Below are 27,456 nucleotides of genomic sequence, written 5' to 3' on the forward strand. Positions count from 1 at the left end.
GGGTTTACAAAGGATGGTCTGAAAAAGTGAGTCCGAAAATCCCCTAACAATATCCAGTGAGCGGCACCTCTCTGGGCAAAAATGCCTTGTCGATGCCAGAGGTCAGAGGAGAATGGCCAGACTGGTTCAAGATGATAGCAAGGCAACAATGTTACAACTAAAATATGCAGAAGACCATCTCTGAACGAACAACATGGCAAACCTTGAAGCAGATGGGCTACAGCAGCGGAAGACCACACCAGGTGCCACTCCTGTCAGCTATGAACAGGAAACTGTGGCTACAATTCACACAGGTTCACCAAAAAAAACGTTGCCTGGTCTGATGAGTCTCGATTTCTGCTGTGTCATTCAGATGGTAGGATCAGAATTTGGCATAAACAACATGAAAGCATGGATCCATCCTGCCTTGTATCAGTGGTTCAGGCTGGTGGTGGTGGTGTAGGAAGATTTGCCACTGCTTTTTGGCTAGATTTGTGTGCACTATTTGGCCTGTGTGAAAATATTAGTGGTGCTAAAGTAAAAATTCATCATAAAAAACAGTAAATGACTCACACAAATACAATTTTTATTCAATTATATTTTATTAAAATGAAATTGGATTGATACAAAATTCAGCTGACAAGATAGGCTACATAAAAACAGTAAAAAAAAAAGGCTCAAAAAGTTGTGTGGAGCATTTCGTAGACTACACTAAGTCTAGGTACATGGTAAGCAAGACCCCCGTCCACATGCCAGAATAAGAATATACAACAGAAATGGACTGACAAGAATTCCCTTTTAGTTGGTGTTATAATAACTGTCCTGTGACTCACAAAAATTAAAGGTGCAGAGCCTCAAGGGAAGAATCAACCCTTGCACAGCAAAATAGACAGTACAGCATGACAGATTTTCACATAAATCACACCAGTTGTTCTGGAAGTATTTGAGGGAGAAAAATATAGTCTGTGACCATATGTTATAAATAACCCCTGAAAATAGCCCCAAATTCTCTCTTTTTGTTTGACTATTCATATTTAATAATTAGTGGTTTGTGCTTCTACTGACAAATAGTGCAAATCCTATTTGACTTGTTTCCTCGATTTGATTAAAATCATATGAATTCACGCCCAGTCTAAGAACACAGGTAGACATCACACATGCAAAACATCTGGGTATTCTTTGATGTTCTCTGAAGATGAGAAACTTCTCAGGCACATTTTTGTAGAAAACTATAAAGCTATACTTTATCCAAGTTGACAGGAGACTTCTTTGAAGACACATCTGCATTACAAGTGTTTGTACAACAGAAATAAAAAAAAAAGAAACACAAAACAAGTTTTTGAAAGAGAACTTAAAATCACATGTTCAACATTGTCTAAAAATCAACTATATCAAGTTCAAGAGTGTGCCTTTTTTTTAAGGAGTAGCACACATTGTATATTACAAGATGACATTTGGAGAAAAATCATCTTTCTAGGAAGAACAATAAGGCATTGAAAAAACTGTTTACCACAGGAAAATTTCCTTAAAGGCATACTATGCAGGATTTTTGACGGAGAGGATAAGAGCGGCCTAGAGTTGGTCTGTCTGGTCTGAACAGGTAGGTGCCAAAGTTTAGCAGCTTGCTTTAAGTATCGGCCTTTCAATTACAAATGTAACATTCCTTAGATAGTTCCGTAGCTTACGATGTACATACAAGCAGTGAAGTGAGGAGGGGCCAGGTTTGAATGTTGTGTTAACAAACAGGAACTGTCAGATCCTGCATAGTATACCTTTAAGTTGAATGTTCGGCAACATCATGACCTTTCTTAACATAACTCTCAGTGTAGTGACTAGTCCAGTGAAAGACTTCATTTCTAAAAAATAGAATATTTACATAAATATTGCATTTGTTTTCTAGTATGCATTCTATGGCACTGAGCTACTAATCTACAGAACAGCAGAGCTTAATTTTTTCATGCATGCTATAAAATTAAAAAAACATTGGTAGTTGTGTTGATGGACCACAGTGTGCTGCTGCAACATTCAGGTACATACTAAATGGCCAAAAGCTCAGTAAAGCTGAAAGACACAGCCATCACTCACACTAAATACTCCGTCAGATTCTGGTCCAAAAAACCACATTGGATTTGGTGTGTTACATTTTGCAGGCAATGAACAATCACTGACTACAATGTAACTAATACAATCATAATCAGATGCACAAAGCTTATATGATGTATGACACAAATGGGAACTGTGATTTTGACACAGCATCAAGTGTGACTGTTGTCTGTGCATCCATCCATCCTTGAATCGACTCGAACACATTTGAGGTGCGTCAGACGTCTCAGCAGGTGCTGTCCTTTGTGTCCTTGCTCTCCTCAGGCACCTGGTGCACCAGCTGGTTGGTGGAGCCCTGGATGTTGCTGCTGTGTGATAGGTTTAAAGCTGGATGCTGCTGTCCACTGGAGACGTGCTTGGTCTCTGACAGCTCGCTCCTCGGAGTCATCCTAAAGCAGCCAGGACACATTAGAGATTATCATAGGCCATTACTTGTACAGATAAAGTTCTGTATGACAAAAAATGACAGAGGAATAAGCTGCCTAAACAGCTGAGATATAACAGAAATGTATATTATATCAACACACAGAATACTGAAATTAGTTTAAGTGGTACATCTGTGCTTTTCAGAAACAAAACAACATTTAACACTTGTGGCAATGGTATTTCACATCTGTCTTACTTACCTCCCATCTGGGACTCTGTGCATGCTCTCTGAGCGGCTGCTCATCTTACAGGAACTCCCCCCTTTGCTACGCCTCTCTCCCCCTTCCCTATCCCTCTCCCTATCCCTATCCCTATCCCTATCCCTATCCCTCTCCCTCTCCCTCTCTCTCTCCCCCCTCCTGGAGCTTCGGCTGGAGGTGCCCCTGTCCAGGTGATCCCTGACTGAGGCCTCAGATAGAGAACCGTGTACACGGGGCTCGTGATTGCCCAGCACAGAGGTTCCTTGATGTGTTGTAGTGGCAGCGGTGGAGGCATTGGCGGGTGCAGCGCCAGTGCTCGTGCCCATTGACTTGGAGATGACCTTGAGCTTGTGGGAGCTTGGCTTGTAATGCTTCTTCTTGTGCTGGACGCGGCTGTTGTGCTTGAGGAAGAACTCGCAGGACTCCTGGAGCACCCGCCGGCTCTCACTGATGGGACTGTGGATCAGAGAACATGAGGGGACGGTGAAACTACATGTTTACTTCTCATGGAAACTGAACTTGAACATGTGACAGGACAAAAGACGTGGCCTTACTCTCTCTTGCGGGTCCTGTTGAAGAAGTAGGCCCACTCAGAGCAGGTTTTTTTACTGCTCACCCAGAACACTGCAGATATTCCAACCACCAGTGTCATTAAGTATTTCACCAGAAACAGGGAGAGGTCGGGGCGGTCGTGCTCTGTAGTCTGGAACAAAGAGACACACATAAACCATAATAGAATCCTTGTGATTTAGTGGGCGTAAACTAGAAAAACAATTTTTGACTTAAGACAAAATCAAGCTTTTGAACTTTTGGGCATGAGAACTGAACTTTTTTGTTTTCCTCTTTTACGGTGTCCTTTGTACACAATCTCTCCTGATTATTTTCACACTGTACTACAGAACACAATAGCTTATGTCTTACACATGACATTGTTGGAGAGAAAGTGGTTTTTAAATGGACAGCCATTTTAAAATCAAAATATAGACAGATGCTGTTTTTGCTCTGCTGAAGGAGGACTCCATTACATCTGTACGCTGTCACAAGTGGTAGTATATGCACGCTTCCTTCTGCAATGTCAATATCTCTAACACACCAAAGAACCAAGATTGATAAATAGCACAACAGGTAAGAAGAAAAATATCTATTTTTGATTTTGGGGTAAACGGTTCCTTTAAATGTTTTTTTAACAACTGATTGCAGTATAATTTTTTTGTCAACTGAGCTGACATTAGCTGCAGACCTTCACTCAACATACATCAATAAACATGAGTTGGAAAGCTTTTTTCTAATATGTCCTCTGTCCTTTGCTTGTTGGGAGCAGTAACACCTTCAGCAAGTGAATAAGCCACAGCTACCTTGTAGGAGCAGGGGATGCTGTACTCTTGACAGCGGTCGTTGATCCAGGTGTTCTCCCAGGTGCTGCGGTGACTCTGCTCGTAGGTGTAGCAGGCTAACAGGGTGACCAGCGGGACCAGGTAGAGGCAGCTGAACACGCCGATGCGGATCATGAACTTCTTCAGCTTCTCCTGGTTGCGCTCGTCGTGCTGGATGACCTGTCGGACGTGGTTGAGAGAAACGATGCCTGCCAGGATGAGGAAGAGGCCGACAATGACTCCCACACACAGAGGAGCCAGGACAAAGTAGCGCAGGGCGTCCAGGTCGTAGAGCCCCACAAAGCAAACGCCGCTGATGTTGTCCCCTTCAACCTTGTTTAGAGCCAGCAGCATGACAGTTAGCGCCCCGGGGATCCCCCAGGCAGCCGAGTGGAACCACACCTAAGACAGAGGACACATGGATCAATATTTTCTACAGTGTCTATTTTTACATTTATATTCCACATTTCTTAGCTGTGCTCTCTTGCTATTCACTACTAACAGATGATCATAAATTCCTCAAACCTTACCGCTTTCTTCTCTATGGCCTCACAGCTCCACTTGGGTCCAGCTGCCAGGAACCAGGTGATGGTAAGTATGACCCACCAGACGATACCGGCAATAGTGAAGAAGTAAAGCAGCATAAAAAGCAGCGTGCAGCCTTTACTCTGAGAGCCCAGCACCACTGTATCCACACCGGTAGAATGAGCCGCTTTGGTGCAGGCTGCGTTGTTCCCCAGCAAGAAACCAATGAAGTATATGAGCGAGACAAAGCTGTAGCAGACGGCGTAGAAGATTATGGGGCGCTCTGGGTAGCGGAAACGTTTGACGTCGATGAGGAAAGTGAGGAAGGTGAAGAGTGTGGCGCCCAAGCAGATGATGGAGCAAACGCCAATGAAGTTCTTGGCAAATTCAATGTCGTGGGGTTTGAAGTACATGTTGGAGCAAGGTGGAGCACAGTCCTGGGCGCCCAGGAACGATGATCCATGGCCTGGTTTGGTCTTCAGCTGCAGAGGGCACCAGAAGCCAAGGTCCCTCTTAGCTGATGAGGGACTCATTGGGGTGGTAAGAGGAAGCGCCGACCCACCAACAGTGCTACATGGGTCCAATCTATTTGGAAAAAACAAACAAATCATTCAATGGTCTGATCAAGAACCACTGGTGTTGCTCTTGTGAGATGTCTGTAATTGTGTTTTTCTTACTTGTCACATTGTAGCTCAGGAGGCCAGGTGACACCAAAGATTCGGATATCTTCCTCGCAGTCAGACAGAACGGCCTCGCACTCTTCTCTGCATGGACGGATCACTGTGTTCTCCTCGGTGCATGCTGGGACAAAGGCTTTGCACAGGAAGTGGTGGACGTCTGGAGAGCAGTGTAGGTTTGCCAGAGGCATGAATGGCTAGAGGTGAAGAGAAAAATTAAGTTGTATTAAAAACTACTTTGTCACTATGAGAACCTGTGATCCATGCTTGAAGTTCTCAAAATACATGGACTTGCTCTCTGTGGATATGTTACATTTATGTTATTATTAGTTTCACCCCTGAAAACATGATCATTTCAGGTAGACAGTAGCAATCTTTAGGTAGAGATGTTCCAATTCAATTTTTTCCTTCGCTATACCAATTCCAATACTTGAACTTTTGTATCAGCTGATACTGAGTACTGATCTGATACCATTGCATTGAGAAGAAAATTAAGAGCTGTACAGTGCTAAGCCTGTATGTCTGTGATATGATTGCAATCATTGCTGTACGGCATGGCTTGGTTAAACTAAAATTTGAACAAATACATACAGAGAATGAATGCCATAGAAAGTACCAAATTGCTGGCTAATGTTACAGAATTTACAGGAAACAAATTCTTCATCACTGCTGTCAAACCGTACTTGCCAGTGGCTGCATGGCACAACTTGCTGTGTGGGTTACAGTTTTAGAACGGCAAAAAAGAATTCATTTCTAAAAAAGTTTTATCCAGGTATGAAACTACATTAAAGTTTATTAATAAACTGTGGCATTGGATCTGGCACATTGACTTGCATACTCGTCAATATCCAATAGCATTTTGGGCCAGTATTAAGAGACAGTTCCAATGGTAGTGTTGGGATCACAAAAACACTTTTGACGATGCCACCCACTGCTGGGAAACAGAGCCTTTTGTGACTGAGTAACATAACATGAGCTGACATCATAAATGGGAATAAAGGGTTGCATGATGATTAACAGAGTAGCAGAGCTGGCAAAAGCAGTTATACAACCATGAGGAGTGCTTAATAAGTTTGTTCTGAAAGGCGTTGCATGAGTAAAGTATATTATTATTATCATTATTGTATCAAATAATATTTATGTGTTAGACATTTCTTCAACCTTGTCATGTTTTTTTCTGAAAATCTGAATTTCACCTCCTTAGCGCTGTAGGAGAAAACAGGAGGGAAAAAAACCCAGACTTTGGTTTACCTAGTTATAGTAGTTATAATAACCCATATAGATATATAGAAGTGGTGAGTATGGGTCACAAGACAACTTTGCTTCATTTTAAGGGGTTCACAAACCAAAAGAGTTTGGGAACCACTGCTTTACACAGAAGTATTAACTTCATTTTGTTGATCTGCAGCGATCTATAGCTCCACACAAAGGGGCCCATTCATTGGCTGGGAACCATATTCTTCCATTTCAACACACTGGTCAAGAGCTTGAGGACTGAGAGGTGGGGGGTGTGGTATAGGTGGCAGGAAATGACTGCCCGGACATTTGGAAACACACAACGACAGGCCAGGAAGGCTGGAATGCACAGAGTTGTTGATAGGTTTGGCTGCTGCTGAGCCACGGTATTAGTGTGTCTGCAGCACAGAACATGTGGATTTATCAGTGACATACACAGCTTACACTGAAGACAACTTCATTCCAGTTAAACAAGTCCAGATCATGTCCATGTTGTTTCTAAATCCCTGGATTTGAGTAAGTGTATACTTTTTGGGTTCCTTTATTAGTAGGTCTAAACCACTTATATCACCCAAAAATACTTTGTTCACTGAGAACTGCACCAACACCACGTGGATGTGTTAGAGCATGCTGGTGTCTTTGTTTAAACCTCATCAACCATTATCAGACCAAAATGCACAGAAAGACTTGACGTGTCAGTCTATACTGCTAATATTTGTACACAAAACACACACATACACTCCAACACAGTCCACTATTCAATGTTTCCTTTCCTCTTTTTTCTCTGAAATCCAGTCTGGCATCAGGCCCATGTCTCTGGGGCCTGGACTTGCCCTCTCTGACAGTAAGCGTCCTTGTTTCTCTCCGGTGGAGGTCCTGGACTCCTTCTCAATGAGCTCCCCATTGCTCAACAATCTGACCTTTATTTGCTTTACGGCAGAGTTACTGTAAAAACTGCCCTCATTTCAGGAACCTTCAACCAGGATCAGCGGTACAAGTCGAGCTGAGTTGCTCTTAATGACAAAATCCTCTGCAGAGAAATTCATAGCAAAGTACTTCAAGGATTAAATGATTCGAAAAATGGCCAGAAAATCACTTTTCAAACTTTTGCTCCAACTTTTAAGACCCTCAGTGTTCACTGTCGGTTACAGTACATCAATTAGTCTTTCCATTCTCTTTGTATTCTAAAACTTCAAACTTTTCTATTTCAAAAGCTGGCAAACGCTGGTGGAATCTGGGACCAAGGGCGGAAAAAGGTTAACCCTCCTGTGGAAAATCCTACTGATAGGCTGGACTGAGCCCATACCGAAGCAGAAGTTTGCCTGATTACAGCGTCAGGGCTTTGTGATAAATCACAGCATGCTTTCAAAGAGAGCTATGTTTAGTATGTAATGTTGAATGTAGGCCAGAGAGTGTAAGCCTGTCACCTGGGAGACAGTAGCGTAGAGGTAAGACCGTGTATGGGGGGAAGTGAGTGAGTGATTAACAGAGAGAGAGAATACTCATTGTGGTATGCAGGATAGGCTTTGTGTGAGACTGGGTGTGTCCCTCCCCTTCCTCCAGATATCAAAGGCCCCTCACAACAAAGTCGATGAAGTTGCCCGTGGCCAAGGTTGCTGTGAAATAAGAAGCCTATACCTTTGCCAGATGCCACACAAAGGACTCCTTCAACAGATCACTGTTCCCGCTCAACACTATGACACCAAATGTGTGTAACCAAACCCTGGCCTTCAGGAATGTCAGGACACTGGATGACACAACTAAAGAAACTAAGGGGGGACACAGGACAACACTTGGTCTACAGTCACGTTAGAAAAACAAGGCCAGTGACTGAAGTTGATATTTTAATTGCCCTCAGATTTTTGTGTAAGAAAATATAAATAATAATGATACTGCAGCTATTGTACATATCTTTCCAATTTATTCAAAAGAGGCAGAAGTCTTTTTTGGATATGTCTGTGGAAACAGCGACTGAAATTCAAGTCTCTGGGCAGTCATTTCCTATGGTAACTGTTGACTGACATTTGAATGCTGTCGCTGCTAGGGGACCTGCTGTCAACTATCATGCTGGACTACTGACTAGACCAAATCATGGTCCTGTATAGCCTTAGAAACCATTTTTCCCTCTTCTTCAGCATGCACATGTAGCACTGGTTGTGTACCATTAGAAATGTAAGACGTCTGTCCCCTTACATCACATAACATGCAGAGGAAACATCCTGTTTGTAGACTACTCACAAAGTGGTAGCTAGCAAGCTTGGCTAAACAGTGTTACTTTTGTTTCCTGTTGTTACCACACACCCAGTGCTGAGCGAGAGACGAGAGGTGTAGCTCTCTCAGTGGTTTCACACAAAACTAAATGGTACTAAGACAAACCTACAAAAAGCTGCAACTTTCTTGACTTTTAATGTTATATTTTGAATGGACAAACATCATATATGTAATTCATGGCACAATTCAAACGAGAACAAAATATTATCTGTCTTCGCTGTTGACTACCATAAATATTTTTTCCAAAATAAGGTCCCATGGAGGACACAGTAAGGGGAAGCACTTCGCTTCTCTATACAAAGCAGGTTGTTTAGCTAGAGATTGTAGATCTCTTTCATCAGTCCACTTGCGGTGATGAAAAACTGCAAGACAACAAGAGGTCCTGTAACTTAAGCACTCTGTGTGCTACTCGCTGATTCGTATCATGGCAATGGGTAACGTATAGAATCATATATTATTTACTGCTCAAGGTGAAGCGATACCTAACAACTTTGGCCCCCCTTGCTGGTTAGCTGTGTGTCTGGCCGTAGGACTTGAAGCAATATCATAAACTATTTTTAGATATCGCACAGATATCACCTCTATCAAATTTGGCTTGGTATTTAGTTCAATGTGTGGTCAGTGGGAACCAAAATTCAAGCCACCTTGGGAACCCTAATGTAGCAGGCACTATTACAACAGAAAAATAAAATAAGAGATAAATGTCTGCTTGTTGGTTATTACTATTTTAATCAAAAAAAAGTACACTAATAAAAACTACCAAGGACATATAGTACATTGATTTCTTAGCATAAATGGACTGCAATTTCGGTTCGACAATGAGAGCAAAATGAAACACATGTGCTCAACAACAGGCCGGAGCCAACTTAACATCTTTTGCATCTCTTCCCTTTCCTTTTATACAAAGCATCACATAGTGAAATAGTCTAGCATTGTCCTGGGTAAATATACTTGCATACATAACAACATGGTAAAAAATCATTTACAAAAAGTTATCCTACCTGGACTGCTAATGTGCAAAACTGCTTTGCACAAATTAGATTTTAACTACTGCTATAAACAACATCTCCTCAAACAAATGGTGTCTTTATCCTAGGGATAATCCTGGTGATTTAATTGTGAGACAACTTTAACTACAGAGAAAAGTGTGCTTAATAATGCTCAGACCTGAGTGTATGTAACCCCTCCGCTGTAACTACTCCCTTGTGCAGCAGCTTGTTGCTGAGCCTAAGAATATTCTTCTTTCTTAACCTACTTTTCTTGTTATAAGAACCTTAATGAGTAGTTCTCACCACTATATTTCAATGTTTGTGTTTCATGTTCACAACAATACAATTTCAAAAGTTTATCTACTAAACAGTGCTCTATAACAACCAGGCACGATTTGTGGACAAACTGTGGCTGGTAAATTGTCTTTGCCTGTTGATGACGATTACAAAGTGGTAATTATGGTCCAATCAATATGCTCTTCTGACGGCTGACAGACACTGACATTTATAGACTGGAGCCACTAACAGCACTAATAATAGCACTAATCATAGCAATTATTTTGAGATGATATTCATCGTTATTAAAATGTGGCTTGAATAATAATTCTATTTACAAGCAGAGGAATCTTTTTTTTCTATCACTGGTCAATATATTTACAACTCTGGATGCAAACCAAACTAATGAGATACTAATGAGAAGGTGGGTCAGCAGCAGCTGTGAAACCCCTTAACACAAATTTAGCCACTTAAAGCACTTTAAGGTTAGGAAAAGCAGAGTTTTCCCAATCTGTATGACAGCATGACAAATATGTTTGTTTCAGTGTGTTCCAGGTCATCGTTGAAGCTAAATAAACATTTTTCCCCCAAATTCTGCCTCACATATTTGATATCTTCTTTAAAAAATTTTGGACGTCCCCAAGGATTTAAAATTAAGTTCTGCGGTTTCGAATAGTGTTTAACGTTAAGACAAATATTTGCCATCAAGATTAAAAGGCAAAATTAAATCTGTAACACATTTGGATCTTTAAATTAAGAACTAATGAAGAAAAGTTTTGATCAAATAATACATAAAGTATGTGTAAATTATAAAATGTAACTGCACTTTTTACAGACAGTTTGATAGGAAAAAAACAACAACCCTAAACTATATTGGCAGTAAATAAGATTGATTGGCTAATATAGTTTAGGGTTGTTGTTTTTTTCCTAAACTATATTGGCAGTAAATAAGATTGATTGGCTAATGCTCAACAGGGCCAATACTGGCACAATGTAATGCATCAACACACTCATATCTGAAATGTTCTGAGGACTCACCTCCATATTACTGGCTGCAATATCTTGGTCGTAGTGCTCCATCATGTTGGGAAAGAAGGTCATGTTGTAGGGCATCCCCAAGCACCGATGCACTTTGATGGGCTCACAGGTAAACGAGCTGTGGGCGCTGCAGCTTCCCACCCATACCAGAGCCAGGCACGCCCACAGTGGTCCTGGCATTGGCATTGCGACAGCTGATTGGGAGTGAGTGTGAAGGTTCGTTTTTGTGTAAACTAGAACAGGTTTCTTTTTGGCAAAGTGGGAGGATATCTTGGCCTAAACGCTGAATTCCCCTGGCTCACACTGTCATCCACATTTCACCTCTCCTGGGGTCATCTTAGTGGAGCCGATGGACGTAGCAGCAGGTAAAACGTTCCCATCATTGATCAGCATGTGCCTCTGGGTCACAGATAGGAATCCCACATCCCTGAAAATAAAGCATTTATATTGAGATTGGTTTACATTTTAAGCTCCACATAGACTAAAACTTATCCAAAACCCTCTTTTTGGACCACAAACCACATTTCAGGAAGATATGTCTTCAGGAACCTCTGAGAAGATTTTGGCAAGTGGTTATTACTGTATTTACTACAGAATTGCAGAGCAGAGGATAGACTGAAGCCCTTTAATCAAAGCGGTCTACCATACAACCTCTCATTGTGCTATTATCTAAAGGGTTAAATTAAGCTAAGCAAATGAAATTTAAACAAGCATTTTTCTGGGCACCGCTTCAAGTCCCTTGATGTCCTCAGGCTCCAGTTTGGGACTGTTTAGAGACACATCAGTCAGATTAAATTAAGGGGACCAAAATCCAGTCAATCCTCATGTTCACTTTAAGTGCATGCATTTACACTGGGTGAGGAATGCTGGAGATCCAGGCTGATGCAGTAGTATGAGTCTGAGCTTGTTAAAGCACATTAAACTTCACATTAAAGTGTCACTGTTTCACCTACACACACGTGAATAATAAAGGAGGAACCTTGAAAGCCTGACAGACACAAAAGCCAAGTATCAGCAAGTTTAGGTTTTCATGGAGGGGCCATATTGGACTAGATATGGATATTAGATCTGATTAAACTCTGTATTTTAACACGTGCACGCGTGTATTAAAAAGTGATTGATATTTAAAGTTTTAATATGAAGATATGGTCTTTGAAGAATAAAGACATGAGTTGTTTATGTGGGTGCTTGAATTACTGATGTTATCATATGCTGATCACTGGTGGTAAGAGTTCACATTACCACATCACTGTTTATGTGTTAAGTTACCACCTTAAACTATCTGCAGACTGTAGGCCTGTAACTTTCTAGAACTGCACTGAAATAATAGAAGAATTGGGGTATACATTATTGTGCTTGGTTATTAGCATTAACACTTCGGTTAGCATATTAGCAATGATTAAAGACATAATAAAAGTTAGCAAAGCAAATATTTGACACAACAACAATACTTCAATATAACAAGCACACGTGTACAGGTTGGTAAAAACAACTTAATTGAGTTCCTAACATGTTATTAGGACTTAGCATATCCCCGAAGCTAAGTAATATTAACACTATGTCAGCCTATCGCGTGCAGGAAAGCCGTTTTCCCGTAAATTAGACGCCAAAGGCGGCGAGAGAGTACAGTAAACATCCCTGCCTCTGTCGCTGCCACGGGACGGGGGCCGCAAACAACTTCGGGGCAACAAAGTTACTATGAGGGTTGAAAACGAAAAACAAACACTTACCCCCAAATGCCCAGGAGTTGGTGTAACAGCTAACTACATGGATGCTGGCTGGGGCAATTCTGTGGGGAATTTTGGTAGCGTGTTTCCTGCGACAGACTCCGGCACAGTCCCTCCGTCTTTACTGGTCCGGCTGCTGTGAAGTGAAGCTGCCTTCAGGTGCGGTTGGAAATGTTGCGATTATTAAAAACACGCAGACGGAAAACAATTACTGTCGAATGTAAATCCAGGGTCTTGAGGTAAAAACACTTATACCTTTTAGTTGTGTTTGTGAAAGACTTTTAGAGTTTGGAAAGTTTCAATAATATTAAGACTCTAACAGCATGGTAAGCGCTCACTTACATATGGAAGGGTGGGGGAAATGACGGGAGTATATGAACGCCGCATGTGTGCAGATGGGCAGATGAATAGCCTAATGGGACAATACAAGACCAAACGGACAAAACTTTATCTACTAAATTTAAGTCCTTGATCTTTTAATGTTTCTTAACTTGCTTTTATGCTCATCTGTTGTTTACCTTTATTTCATTGCCTTAATAAAGTATAACAAAAACTTCTTCCTTTTTCTGCTTTGATTTTATACACAATGGTACTTCTATTGTTCTTTTTTTGTATTTGATTGTGTTGCAGCATCATTTCCACAATTGCTGCCAAATTCTATCTCCGCACACCTACTCCCTGACATGTTTTATAGGCTATATTTTCATGCGTGAAAAAAAAAAGCTAGATCAAATGTTATGGAGAGTGCAAGTAATAATGGAAACTGACAAACTAAAATGTGTCACAGCGGTTTGATTTCAGGTTTCATTTCAGAAAAAGTCAACGTGTATGTTAATTTTACCCTTTTAAATTTTACCCTTTTAACTGAACTTTTTTATTCAATCCATATCAACAGGAGGTGCTGCAGCTTTTTATGGAGAGATGAAGCGGTTATTGGATTAGGATGCTGTAGTTTTCCTATATACCACTAGATGGAAGTCACAGATGTGTCAACAAGGACTAAAACCCAGTAATACCTCCAGGGGTACTTAATATAATTAATATAATATAGCCACGGAATATTCTATACGAAAATAGACATGTTTTAGGCAAAACAGATTACATACCTTTATTGAAACCCCAATATGTATCACAACTGAGTGACCTGTAACACAAACCCTGCAAGTTATTATATGCTTTGTTTTCTTATATTAGACAGTCATTAGTGGAGCAGCATGATGTTAAATGACAGTGACATTAATCAGACTATTCCTCATTTGCTGTACACCCGCTGGAGATCCTATGAGGACCCCTGGTGTTCCTACAGGCGCCTATCATACTGTATGTAGTAAACATAAAGGCATTCACACTACTTGCTGTGTCCCAATTATCCACCTGGGGGCGCTGTATCCCCTCTGTGTCCATATTCATGTGACCGCCGTGTAGAGGCGGGGTTATAATGTAACAATTTAGGTGCTACAGTGTAACCAATAAAGTGTCCGCGACAACTGAGCGCATCTGCTCGCCGTTGCGCCCTTCTTTCCTCTCGCCGCGGACGGACAAGAGACCAACCTCGGACATTGAATGACATTTGGACGGGAGGCGCCGCCAGAGGGGACCGGACTGACTCAGAACACATTCATATGAGGTGCGTAAGCTTGTGGCATAATAAGACAAGAGGGAGCCGAATACTGTAAATTACTGCCAACCGCAAGGAGCTCTATATAGAAATTGGACTGTGTGTTTGCGCCATGTGATGGATGCAACAGGATTATTCTGCTCGTACGGAGGAGGTTGTTCTCCGTTCCCATAGTTTGTGGACCGAGGCGCTGGCCTGTTGCTAGGAGACCTTTTGACAGCTGGGAGCTTTTTGGAAAGTGACAGTTAATGCATTAATGGTGTCTGCTTCTCTGGAAACCCAAACCTTTCCTTCTTCTCCCTTCTTCTTGCGCGCTGTTCGTGGGTAAATCCTAATTGCCTCTTGTGCGTAAAAAAAAAAGACAACATTTACCACTGTGGTTGTTCTCAGTCAGGAGATTACAGTGTTTTCCAGGGAACAATGGCCTACTTGTTGTGATTATCACATCCTAAATATATCCACCTTCCGGATATGTTTAATCTTTTCTGACGCCAATATGATGCCATTTACTCATTATGTGTCAATTAGAAATTCCCAAGCTATGGGATATGTTGCTGGATGCAATGTCATTTGCAATCAATATTTTATAAGCTGCCCATATTGAGAACATTTATGGAGACAAAGATAGAGAGTGATCACTGAAAAGAGAGACATTTAATGTCATTGCTGATTTGCACTAGTGGTGTGATCTTTAATCCTTGATTTCAAAGTAAATTTGCTTGATTTTCATTCTCTAAAGAACCACATCATCAAAACTTATTTAGGTGAAGCTATGAAATGTATGCAGCATGTGTTGGCCTGGTCAGGGTTTGGACTCAGGATGATAAGCTCCTTCTCTCCCTCATCACTCAGTAGTTGTTGCCTGTGGCCATGTATCTGAAGGTCACTCATGAACAGATCGATAACTAGCTCTCGCAAGGGACTACGCTCAAGAGCAGCCAGTTGTACGCTCAGCCCTACACTTAAGGCGAACCACATGCATCCTCATTTTTTTATATGAGGCCATATTAGAGGACCTGGGGTGACTTATTGTATGGTGAGTGAGTAGTATTCCAATCAGAGTATCCAGACCAGCTTGGATGTCAGTGCCTCTGTGCTGACCTCTGTTTCTCTCTTGTCCTGCTGGGTAATTATCTCGCAGGAGACTGAGAGGTATCAGATTCAGGTGTGTAGCACATTATGTCAAGGTTGTAGCTACACCAGAGGGACTTGGTGTAATTTGGACTCCCAGCTTGTTTTGAGAAGTGCTGAGCTTGTTTATGCCCTTCTCTGAAGTCTAGCTGCCTGTGGCTGTCACAGCCGCCGTGCTGCACATGAAAAGGCCTTGAAAGAACAGCTGTAAGAATTGTCAAAGTCAAGCCTGGTGCAGCTGAGGGAAGGGACAAGTCAGCATTAGTCTTGACGCGCGGGTTGCATCCCTTCACACATCGCGCTGGAGATTGTCACAGTGCAGCCGGGTCGAGTGGATGGACTGAGTTAAGCTGACGTGCTGTTCTGTCCTATCAGGCTGATGTATGTTCCCAGTGAGGAGACTACAGTCCTCAGGAGCCACATAGCACCTCCCCTCCACCTCCGCCATCATCTCCTCTTCCTTTATCTAGGGGCATGCCTTCTGAACCCAGCCTCAGGTAAGTGGCCTGGTTTGTCCATACATACTGTACACATACATGCATGCTCATGGCTCATGGCACAAACGGAAACCCTTCTCAAGGGCCAGTTAGTGTATACGCACTGAGAAATGTACTGAGTAGTTCAGCAAATTTGCTGATGGGACAGAGAGCATTATTCTTTATTCTAACCAGGGGAAGATCCGTGGAAGATCAATATCAATATGTTCAATAAGGGTGTTCCCAGTGTGCAGACTCCAGTGGCTTTCTGTTTGGATGTAATAGAGGCTAGACAAGAGTCAACCCACATAAAAGATAAAACTGTGTGTTTGATATTTTTGTAATCAAATCCCATGCAAGGACCAAAGCCAACAACGTGTTAATCCTTCCCTCAATTTTGTCAGTGCAGCATGTCTTTATCTCATCCTCAAGCCCATTAATTCCTACTGAACATATTCTCTACTGGCGTAAATCTTATAAAATGGGTCAAAATTAATATTTTCATTTTTCAAAAAGGTTAAATGACTACTTTAAACAGCTGCCATTGTAATTTAAAGCAGAAATTCCTGAAACAGAAGAATATTTATACATTTTTGTGGATTATTTTTAACTGTGGATATGGTACATGTTTGGGTATCTACAGCAGTGTAGAGGGACTGTGTATGAGGGACTGACTCAAAATAAACTTCATGCTCGTCGTGATGAAGATATTACCCAGTGCAACAGTGTGGCTCACTGATGTGGTTGTTACAATTGTTTCTGGAAACCAATGGAGCTCTATGGCACAGAGGAATGAGATATATCAGGCTTTGGTGGTATCACCAATGGGAGGGGGGGCGTTGCCCCCCTGCTACAATTGCTGGCCCCACCACTGGCAAAAACAATGGGAGGCCATAATTTCTGTATTTAAGAGGCTGTGGTGCACTCATTTTGAAAGCTAGGCTGAAGGCAGTGGTATTTTGTGAAACTAGACAACATTAGGCATTCATCGGTACGAGCCATGTCAGCATAGCTTGTTGGGAAGGGGACTACATAATGCTCCCAGTTCAGGCTACATTTTGAATGATGGGTCCCTTGAACTCTTACCTCAAGATATCTAAATGTTTTGGTACCCACAAGTCTCCCCTAAACTAAAGGCTTGTTCCTAGCAAATGTTTTGTTCCTTACAACCAATGTACTCCTTCAAATTGAAACTGTTTCTCTTATTAAAGAGAGGGACACCCAGCCAATTTGAAGAACAATGAATCGCCTAACATGTAAAGATAAATAACATTAAAGCAGGATTGTTGCAGAACTGACAGTGTTAACTAAACCAATATTAGCCTATGTACATCAGATCAATTCGAAGATTAATTGCAAAATGAGAAACCTGTATGTGATTCTTTAACACTCCATATAGACATAGTTTTCACCAGCCTATATACAACGACAGCATAATTCACTTTCTGAAATTCAGTCATGGCTTTTGATTTTGGTGTTCCACCCCAGCATTCTCAGTGGCTCCGTCTGGCCACCCCTATGAAACATTTCTGGGTGCGTCACTGTCAGCTACACAGGCAACACCTGTCTATAGGGTCAACTGTTGCTGGTTGTGGTGTGTTGATGGGATTAATTAACAACAAGCAAAATATAGAATACTAGTCTATAATCGGTCTGTCCACCTGTTGCTTTGTTGAATAGAATGTTTCTTTCATTTTTTAAAAACCACTATGTGAAGCATTTTCGGCATCTCTGGCTTTGCTGCTTTCTAGTCGCTGTATAAAAAAGACCCTGTGAGAGACAGCAGTGCTCACTGCTGAAAGATGCTGTAATTGCACTGTGGTTTTAAAGCAGAGCTCCACCAATTTTATCGATCAAGGTCAGTTTTCTACTTCTGAGGAGCACCATTCAGCCTGTGAAAACAGTTGTTTCATGTCCTCTGTGGCTCTGGAGGACCTCAGTCAAGACTAAGAAAAATAAGACCCATGATTCAAGCTTGGAGACAACAACCATATAACTTAAAGCCCATGGTACAAACTGGGTACGTGGAGTTTGAAAGACATGGGCAAGGACAGTCTAGTCAAAAGATGCTGATGGCTGCATTTTGGGAAAACTGTCTTGGCCTCTGTTGCTTCTTTTTTGCCCATTCTTATAAAAGAAATCTGCCTCTTATGAAACAACCAATTTTATTTAAGTGCATTTCTAAATCACTGGAGTATCCTTTTAAATGAGCATGGTACATCATAGTCTATAGCTTTATACTGATGAAAGTTATAAGATGATATTTCATCTTATATTTTAACATATTCATTATCATCAAGGGCATCAAAGGCTTCCATCCATCTTCAAATCCCCCATACAACTTCTCCCTCACTGAGTTGCTAAATCCTGTAATTTCCCTTCCCTCTCATCCAGCACGGCAATTTTGTCCTTTTCTCCCTTGGCTCTTCCCTCCGGCACAGTCCAACGACCAAACAAACAGCCTGACTCATCATTCATCCTACCTCTGGCCCACAGTGTGCACACGCACCCACCCACCCACACCCATTATTTCCTCTGTCTTACACCCCATCACCATGAAGGTGACAGAGCCAGCCTCCTGGCAGACAGCAGCATTTAGAGTGATGGCTGCAACTGTAAGTGGACAGAGATGGATTTGGATGGACAGGGGGCCGCGCTGCTGATGGATGGCTGAAAGCTGAGGGGGACTGAGGATGGGTTGGAAAACTGGGTATATTCGCTGCTACATGGATCCATGCAGTCAGTCCGTCCATCAGTCAGCCAACCAGTTCTGTTGTCACTGTATTTTTCTCATCAACCGTGAAGAATCGGACTGGAGAACTGTGAGACACATAATAATGGGCAGATAGTGTGGCCTAAGTTTGAGGACTTCATGGAAATTTTACTTATGGTAAAGAATTTAGTGTGATAAGTAAAGTGTAACTGTTTTATGTTGCATTTAATTTAATTGAAGTCTTGATGCAATGTGACATTTGGGACTGACCTTTATTTTAGCTGTATATCTTGTACGAAGATTACTTTCTCCCACCTCCTGTTCTCCCCTTGGGATACTAGCACAATGTACAACTTGTATTTGACTCACTTTTTTACTCATGTCTGTCATTTTCAGACTGTTCATAAAAAGAGAGTTACAATGAACTGAGGACTATACATCAAAAATCTTAACAGACTTTAGAGCTAGCAGCTCTGTTAGGCTTTATAGGCCCAGGGTAGCTTAGAGCTAAATGCTAACAATCAGCATGGCAACATGCTCACAATGACGATATTAATGCTGCTCTTTAGTTAACGTTCACATTAGGGCAACACAATATATCGATATTATAACCATATTGTGATATGAGACTCAATATTATCCTAGATTTTGGATATTGTAATATCGTAAGCATAGCCTTTTCCTGCATTACAGTAAGAGAATTTGTGAATCCTAGGACAGTGAAAGGAATGGCCCGCCTTCCTCTGCCTCTGATTGACTTACCTTGACATTCTTACCCTAAGCCTACCAATCCCACTCCTTTTGCCTAAACCTAACCAATCCAACCAACAAAGGCAACGAGTACTAGCCAATCCAAAGGCAACGAATACTAGCCAATCATAGGGAGAGTAGGGTGAGTCATTCCCTCACTTTCCCAGGATTTGCAAATTTGCTCACAGTACAGTCATGTGATTTTCTGAACTTACCAGACTGTTCTAGCTGTTCTATCATTCACCTTCACCCACTTAGTCATTATTTCCACATTACTGATGATTATTTAAAATAAATCTCGTTTTGTAAATATTTTGTGAAAGCACCAGTAGTCAGCTCTACAGTATCATGACAATATATGTTTGTAATAGGTGTTTGGTCAAAAGTATTGTCATGTTTGATTTTCTCTGTATTGTCCAGACTTAGTTCACACACAATGTGTATGCTATTAGATTATTGTGCTAGTATGCTAACAATTACTAATTAGCAGAAAGTAGCGAAATTAGCCAAATTTCTCGACAGTTCATCCGATAATCGTTGAGATATTTCAGTATGAACCAAAGTGGTAGTTTCCTCCTGCCACTGTCAAAGCAGTCTAACTGTCCAAAAATGTAAAAAGAATCCTTGAAGAGCTTCATACCCAAAGTCATTGCAAGGGTGTAATTAGCAAAATGAGCTAATTTGTTTTAATTTAGGCAGCCTCTCTCCAAAAGGGATGTGTGTGTTAAGGTGATAATTTTAATAGTAGGCTAGTAGCTGTAGTAGCAGTAGTCACAGTACCAGCAGGAGTGATATAACAGTAGAAGAAGTTAGACATAGTAATCATGTAGTAGGTGGTAGTTGTATTATTATTAAATAGTATCACTTTTATTAATAGAACCAGAGCCTTGTCTCATCTACGAGTCCAACTTTAGTGTAACAACATATCTTATGTATATGTTTGTATATATGTGTGTGTGTGTGTGTGTGTGTGTGTGTGTGTGTGTGTAGCAGTAGGGAGATGCTGACAGGACAGAGGCTCTGTCAGTCAAAGTCCCACCAGGACTTGGTCCTCTCTGCCCTCAACCAGCAGAGGAAGGATGGCTTGCTGTGTGACGTCACCCTGGTCGCCGGTGAGCAGAAGTTCCACGCCCACAAAGCCGTCCTGGCAGCGTGCAGCGATTACTTCAGGGTAAGTCCTAGACCTTATTATATACCCTCAAAATGTATCTGTGTCTTACAAATGAGCATTTGTAGGAAGATTTCACCAGCAAAGACCACGCCACAAAAATATGTCATTAAAAGGTTTAATTGTAATTCAGGAGGTGTTAGTTGTTGAGGACTGATGAATGGTTGTAAGTGGGGGGTTAAGGTGGAAGAGGGATGTCTTCTGTTAGGTTGGTCTGGGAGGATGATGTACTGATGATCGGGTAGAGGGAGACTCAGTACGCAGGTTCTGTCGTAGACGTTTTTCCACCCCAGCTGATTACAGGCCCCCAGATGGTACCTAGAATGAGACATTGGAGAGGTATGTGCCAGACTGAATAAGAAGAGATGAGGAAGTAGGGAAGAGAGGATGGAGGAATGTGGGTAGGTATTTGCAGAGGAAAGGATGGGGTCGGGATAAGGTAGGGAGTATAAGAGAACTCTGAGACATACCTGGGTTGACCAGGTAAAAGTTGGCTTGGCAGGTAATCAGAGGTGTGGTTGAGGTGTGGTCCTGCTCCTGAACCTAACTTAACAAATTAACTTCATTTGTAGGAAGATTATGTGGGCTTGTAATTAAACACACAGGGGTATAGCATCAGGAGAGGCAAACCAGGCAAATGTTTGGGGCCTCCCCAGAAAAAAATTGGGAAAAGGCCCCGATAGCATTATATTGGCATATTGTCTAATGACAACTATAAACCAGGCTTGCTGCAGTAGTCTCAGTGTTACTGGTGTTACTGGTTGGTGTTCGGGCATACACTGATTATATTACTTGCCCACCATTCCCACTGCCTTTTTAGCTTTTTTTTTTACGAAGTTGGACAATGGATGCTACCATTACAAACTGAAAGTGTCTGCCGTGTACAACAGCAGTTGACTCGCAGCAAAGAGCAACAGGAGTCAGAGTTCACTTATCACATGACAAGAGTAAGGAGAATTGACTGCAACATATTCTTATACAATGGGTCTTATGATATCCCACGAATTAGCGCTCCAAGAATGACGTTCTGTCCTTAATGTTACAAAGGGTCGGTTTAGGCAAGAAAAGTTACTGTGGTTAGGTTTAGGGGAAAAAAACACAGTGAGGACGTACCCTAAAATGACTAAAAGTTCACTCAAGGTGAACACAGGTCTCCTGGGGGAAAGTCCACAATTACTGTATGCACAAATTACTGGCTCGTGATTACATGGAATATGTATGAATTTTTGGCAATTTATTTTTGTAGGAAAACGTACAAATAGTGCATGAGAACCAGCCTGTACACCAACAAGATGATGGCACAGGATTTGATGTTAAAGGCAGGGGGGCTTGATGGACTTCTTTGCTTGGGCCCCCCCACAGTCTTGGATCGTCACTGAACACACACTTCCTTTGTTTGTATGCACAGTGGTTGGACTGATTAAAAGGATTTCACACTTATCAAGCTGATATTTGCCATTCTATAAAAAGCAGATATCAGTCAGGCAGTGTAGCCCACTGCTGATGTGACAGAGGTGACAGTAATGTGTTACATAACCAACTTCACTGCTGGTAGATTGTTAAAACAGCCACAAGACCTGTCTTCCCCTGCTAACTTTATTAGCACAGATTATTATTGAAGGGTTATGGGGCCACACAATAGTTTAAATGCTGCTTCAGGGGCTCTACCATGCTGCCATGAAAAAAAAAAAAGTCTTGGAGAAACTTAATTTTTAGAACTACATTTGAGACAATGAGCGGCCAAGTTTGCAAGTACAGATGGTACAAAATCTGAAGCAGTGACAGCTTCAGTCTAGATTAAAAGTGCTACAGGAGATCATCCTTCACCAGCCCACCTGGACAGAGCCCTGGTGTTTGCTGTTCTCTTGCTTAGGCTTCAGTCGGATTCAAGCTAAGCCACAGAGGTAGCTGTAGGTAGACTCACGCTGTCAGACAGCCAGACAGGAGATTTGCTGAGATGGGCCGCACAGGGAAAAGTGCACAGATGAGATTTGATTTAGGGACACTGAGTAGATTAGGAAGTAGAAATTAATCCCTCTTGAAAATGAGAGGCAGATTAAATATGTCCAAGTTGCCCAGGGATTATTCCTCCTGTGTGTGAGTTTGTGTGTATGAGCACGTAGGTTATTTTTACTTCTCTCTGCGGAGAGTCGAGGGTGGGCGAGTCACACTCCTCTCCTCCTTTTGTTCGTCCTCTTCACTTTTGTTATTCTTTTGTTCTTCGGCTCCGATTTTTAAGCGCCGCTCTTTCGAATCCCAGTTGAGCCGAGCAACACTGTTGTTCCAGCACTCGGATTATTAGATCAGCCTGCTACAGTAAGCAAGAAATCTCACTCTGCTTCCCTGTTCCTCTGTAGGGGCTTAACAACATTATCATCAGTTTGTCATCTGACTCCACCGCTGGGTTTCATTTAGCTCATTTACTGAGGAGATGAAGGTGCCTTGTGTCGTAAAAAGCAACTGTGTTTTCTTTCTCTCTCTCTCTCTCTCTCTCTCTCTCTCTGCCTTTTTGTTTCACACTCAGACACACACGTAGCAGTGATTATAACACATTATCTAGCCCAGCGGACTTGAGTGATTGTAATGAAATACCTGACCAAGCGTGAGTTGTTTACCTGAGACTTGTCCTGAATGTGTCACCTGCCTCTTCCAATGCCGTCACATTACTAAGACGTCTGGACGGCTCGGGGAGATTCAGCCAAATCAGTCACACCAGCATCACACACCACCCTTAGCGAGAGCGCCCACACACTCAAGCACACACGCACTGAGTCTCTCCTTGCTGTCTTTGTCACACAGAGAAATATTTTCTGCTAGCCCTGCAGTCAGGACAGAACCCATATCAAAAGCTGTTATTGTCTCAAAGAGACATCTCACGCAGTACGTGCAACCTGTCCTGCTCAGAATGCTGTTATTGCTCTTTATGAAGACAATTCTATTTTAAGATGGACTTTACAGTATATGACTTTTAGCTGATCAGTCGTCTGTGCCTTCCGATGAAGCTTGATTTGATAATGTGATACTGTGAATCGATCCATGAGGGGAAATTTTGGTGCACAGCATTCTGTATTAACCTTATCCACCTTAATCAGCCTGTGAAGAGAAAGAAATTCAGTGGTCTACACATTCAGTGCCCCATTCCAAATTGAAATATGGATTTTCCCTCCCAATATTTGCAGGTGCAAAAACCTATCTAACACATTCTCGTGTTTACTGCTTTTATTTTTATTTTTAAAGGGATAGTTTGGATATTTGAAGTGGGGTTGTATGAGGTACTTATCCATAGTCACTGTATGACCTACAGTGGACAGCAGTCGGTATGCCCACAGTTTGGAGAGGCAGAATGGATACCGCCTCAGAAGCTAAGCAATGTGCTGCTGTGGACGGGGGCAGCAGCTAAACGTATTGTAACCACCTAAACAAATCTATATCAGTATAAGTGTACACTATATTTAGAATATTTTCACTGCTTTACATTGCCGTCAGACAGCCCTTTTCAACAGGGAACTGAAGCCGTTAACTGTGTTCTCTTCAAAGCCACCAGACTCCTTCAAACAAAATGATGATATTACCGTGCAGAACATTGGAGTTGCTTGTCTACTGCTGCTTCAGTCGTTTAGTTTGTTTGTGTTATTGTGTGACTTCAGTGTTTTAAAGAGTAAGTTTGGATTCAACAAAGTCACACAATAATGCGAAAAACCTAACTGATAAAGGCAGGGGTAGACCAGCAATTCAGCAACTGTGTTCTGCGAAGTAAAATGACTGTTTTTGTGAAAGGAGTCTTTTAAGAGATCATAGATAAGTTTAGTTCCATGTCAGAAGGGGCTGTCCAATGTAAAGGTAAAGCAGTGAATATATTCTTAATATAGTGTACACTTAAACTGATACTGATTTTTTTAGGTGGCTAAAATACATTTTGCTGTTGCCCCCGTCCACAGCAGTACATTGCTTAGCTTCCATAGTGGTACTTCTGCCTGCTTCTCCAAAGTAGGTTTGTGCAGACTACCACTCACTGTTAGTAATACACGGACTGTTATCTATGGAAAGGCATGGCCCTGTTTTCTGTATGTGGATAACTGAAATAGCTTAATTTCATTGCTGATAATTTGGAACAAGCCTGGATTTTCAGTTTTTCAAAACTGATTTAAAAGTTATCTGTAGCTGTTGTCATTGCAGTCATCCTTAATGAACTCAGTGAACTCATAGTAACTAGTTGTATAACAACAGTGGAAGTGTGAGATCTGTGGAAACATTGTGGAGCACAAAACACACAAACACTACTAACAGTTATGAAACACAAATGTCCTATAACTACAATCATATGATCAGCACTCAGCCAAATCAGATGGAGAGCTGATCTTGGGTTTGTCTTTCTACTCATGTTGCCTGTATTTCAAATGGTTGCTACTAAAGACAACTTCATCTAAGATTTAAAAAAAAAAAATCCTCTAAATAGGTTTCAAGAACCAAGTTAGCTGGATTAAAATAGACAGGATCATTTCTGTCTGATAAAAACTTTTTAGCCTTAATTAGATAAGAGCCCTGTTTGAAGAGCAGGGAACATAAATTAATACAACATTTTGATCTGCCCTCAGAAAACACACCAGAATATTATCAGTACAACTGGTGCTATCTTTGTAAGGGTTTGTGTTTTACTGTCCATATTTAGTTTCTCAAGTAATTCTCATAAATTCTGTAATACACCCTAAACCCTTGTAAACTTTGCTTTCTTCTTTCTATGATGGGAATCAAGACTTAAGATAGAGAACATTGGCACATAATACCAGCAGCAGTGTCAGTCAGAAGCCACTGATGTTTGCACTCGTCTGAAAAACAGCAGCTGAGTCTTCCATGTAAGATGTCAGGATTTACATGATATACCTGCCTGTAAATTTAGCCACAGGCCCATATTTCAGTTCTCAGACATGAAAACAACCTCACTGAATGTTGTAATATTTCACAGGGTGCATAAGGGAGTCACAAGACCTCCCTGGTATGATCACAACAAGCAGACACATAAATTCTCCTGGCAGGTCAGGCTAACTGCAGTGCTGCACCCCCACTGCAGCATCATGTGAAAGGACTGCAGCGAGCAGGGCTCTGTGGCTCAATGTGTCTCTGCGCTGGATCTATATCCCAAGTCAGAGGAGCCATCCGTCATCACGAGTTCGTGCTCAGCTCCTCCACCAAGGTCAGGAGCGTTCATGCCGGAAGCAACCAGCTCCGCGAACACTCTCAGGGGCACACTCTCTCAACCTCTCCGCTTATACACAAACACTAACAAGGAAGCAAAAATGCTTAAGCAATTTCTCCATTTGATGTAGTCTCCTTTTTTCGTGCTGCCTGTTTGACACTCATGTACACACTGACCACAGCTTAGCCACCCTCACACCCCAGGTTGAGCCACAGGCCTTCCTGTGCTCGGTGGACCGGTGGATTTTTAATTAGCGCAGTGATGAATCAACAAGGCCGAGTTCTGAGGAGAGATGTGCATGCCTTGGTTAAAACTCAGTGTGGCCTCAAGTCGACCCTGTCTCGCACATCACCCTCACAATACAGAGGGTCTATTTGCCAGAGGAGGGGCTCGGTGCCTGGCTAAAGTTCATGGGTGCTATGAATCACAGAGAATTGGATGAGTTTTGGGAGGAATGAATGTCGTTTTCGTGACAGAAAGAGATGGTATGTTAACTGGCCAGCCTGAGGGCCTTTGAAGCGTCTAATGCTGTTATGCACCAGTCTCTGAGTAGAGATAGTGCGGAGTGACTGTGCTACAAACTGCTGCTGTGATTAAAAAGATATGTGGAACTGCAAGTTAGCTAGATCACTATCCCGAGGCAAGGAAACTGTGGGGAAAGAAATTGTCTACAGCAGCTGGATTTACTTTTCAAAAGCACTTTATGGTCTCTTTTTGTCCAATTGCAATCCAGAAGAAAAATCTTAACTACAACCTTAAAGGCCTTGTAACCTTGCTGTCCCTTTAGAACTGAGAAGACAGGTAGTGTTGATCTTCATCATGGCCACATTTGACCCTCCTCTCACTCTTCCCCTCCACTCTGCTGTGCTCTGCTGATCAATCACTCTGTCATCCCCTCATGGTGTGACACCAGTCAATAGCTTTGATTACCAAGCAGCAAGCTGGACTCATGCACAGCAGGGCCAGACTGCAGACGCTACGTCCGCCGCTTTGATTTCACATGGAGTGTGGCGTGCACATGTATGTGTGCGTGACGGAGGCAGGGAAAGACAGAAGGCCATGCAACAGAAAGTACTGATTGTGCTATTTATTTCTGCTGACCACCGGGGCCAAGGCCGGTGAATCAATACAGGAGGGCTCTAGGATGTTGTGTCTGGCAGGTTTTGATGAACTGGTGCTGTTTTTTCAGCACGCACACACACAAAAACGATTTCTCAGTCTGTTATTGCTGGAACAACTTCTAATATGATCAGCCTACAGAGTCAACATTGAAGGAGTGGAAGAACAAAGCTGGATTAAATTTTACCATCAGCGTCTGTGATTACTGGTCATTATTTAATGCAGTGTCCCATAACCCAGATAGAAAATGTCAGGTAAGATATCTCTGTGGTGGGGTTCCCTCTGCTAACCTCCATGTTTTGACTGTGTGTCATCAGGCTATGTTCAGCTTGTGCATGGTGGAGAGTGAGGCAGACGAAGTGACTCTGCAAGGAGTGACCAGCGTTGGACTGAAGCACGCTTTGGACTTCGCCTACACTGGACAGGTGAGTCTGAGCCACAGCCTCAACAGCTGAACAGACACAGAG

The 27,456-nt window shown here is 42.0% G+C and overlaps 2 protein-coding genes across 4 annotated transcripts in view; one reads left to right on the forward strand and one right to left on the reverse strand.

Moving 5' to 3' along the window:
• Positions 1–1,210: 1,210 nt before the first annotated feature.
• LOC126391863 (frizzled-6-like) lies at positions 1,211–13,113 on the reverse strand. Its single transcript, XM_050046830.1, has 8 exons — positions 12,824–13,113; positions 11,094–11,520; positions 5,284–5,480; positions 4,612–5,191; positions 4,064–4,483; positions 3,263–3,411; positions 2,709–3,164; positions 1,211–2,471 (listed from the first exon to the last, which is right to left on the reverse strand). Exons 2-8 carry the CDS (start codon positions 11,277–11,279, stop codon positions 2,309–2,311), a joined length of 2,151 nt encoding a protein of 716 aa, XP_049902787.1. The 5' UTR covers positions 11,280–11,520; positions 12,824–13,113; the 3' UTR covers positions 1,211–2,308.
• Positions 13,114–14,280: 1,167 nt separating this feature from the next.
• klhl32 (kelch-like family member 32) overlaps positions 14,281–27,456 on the forward strand; it is a 38,905-nt gene continuing 25,729 nt past the window's right edge. The window contains exons 1-4 of one of the 3 annotated variants that reach the window (XM_050047749.1): positions 14,281–14,447; positions 15,945–16,066; positions 20,499–20,679; positions 27,307–27,414. In XM_050047749.1, coding sequence (XP_049903706.1) covers positions 16,044–16,066; positions 20,499–20,679; positions 27,307–27,414 — 312 coding nt within the window. In that variant the 5' untranslated portion in view covers positions 14,281–14,447; positions 15,945–16,043. Of the gene's footprint in view, positions 14,448–15,944; positions 16,067–18,439; positions 18,936–20,498; positions 20,680–27,306; positions 27,415–27,456 lie in introns of those variants that run through there. The other 2 variants (XM_050047751.1, XM_050047752.1) reach the window with 2 other exon arrangements.

This window comes from Epinephelus moara, chromosome 6 (genome assembly GCF_006386435.1).
Source record: "Epinephelus moara isolate mb chromosome 6, YSFRI_EMoa_1.0, whole genome shotgun sequence".
NCBI lineage: Eukaryota > Metazoa > Chordata > Actinopteri > Perciformes > Serranidae > Epinephelus > Epinephelus moara.

What these genes read in the sequence shown, in the direction of transcription:
- LOC126391863 (XM_050046830.1), bottom strand. Translation starts at nt 11,279, where the DNA reads ATGCCAATGCCAGGACCACTGTGGGCGTGCCTGGCTCTGGTATGGGTG. An exon ending in TTGCAGCCAGTAATATGGAG is followed by an intron (nt 5,481 to 11,093) that starts GTGAGTCCTCAG and finishes CTTCACCTCTAG; the next exon opens with CCATTCATGCCTCTGGCAAA. An exon ending in CCTGAGCTACAATGTGACAA is followed by an intron (nt 5,192 to 5,283) that starts GTAAGAAAAACA and finishes TTTTCCAAATAG; the next exon opens with ATTGGACCCATGTAGCACTG.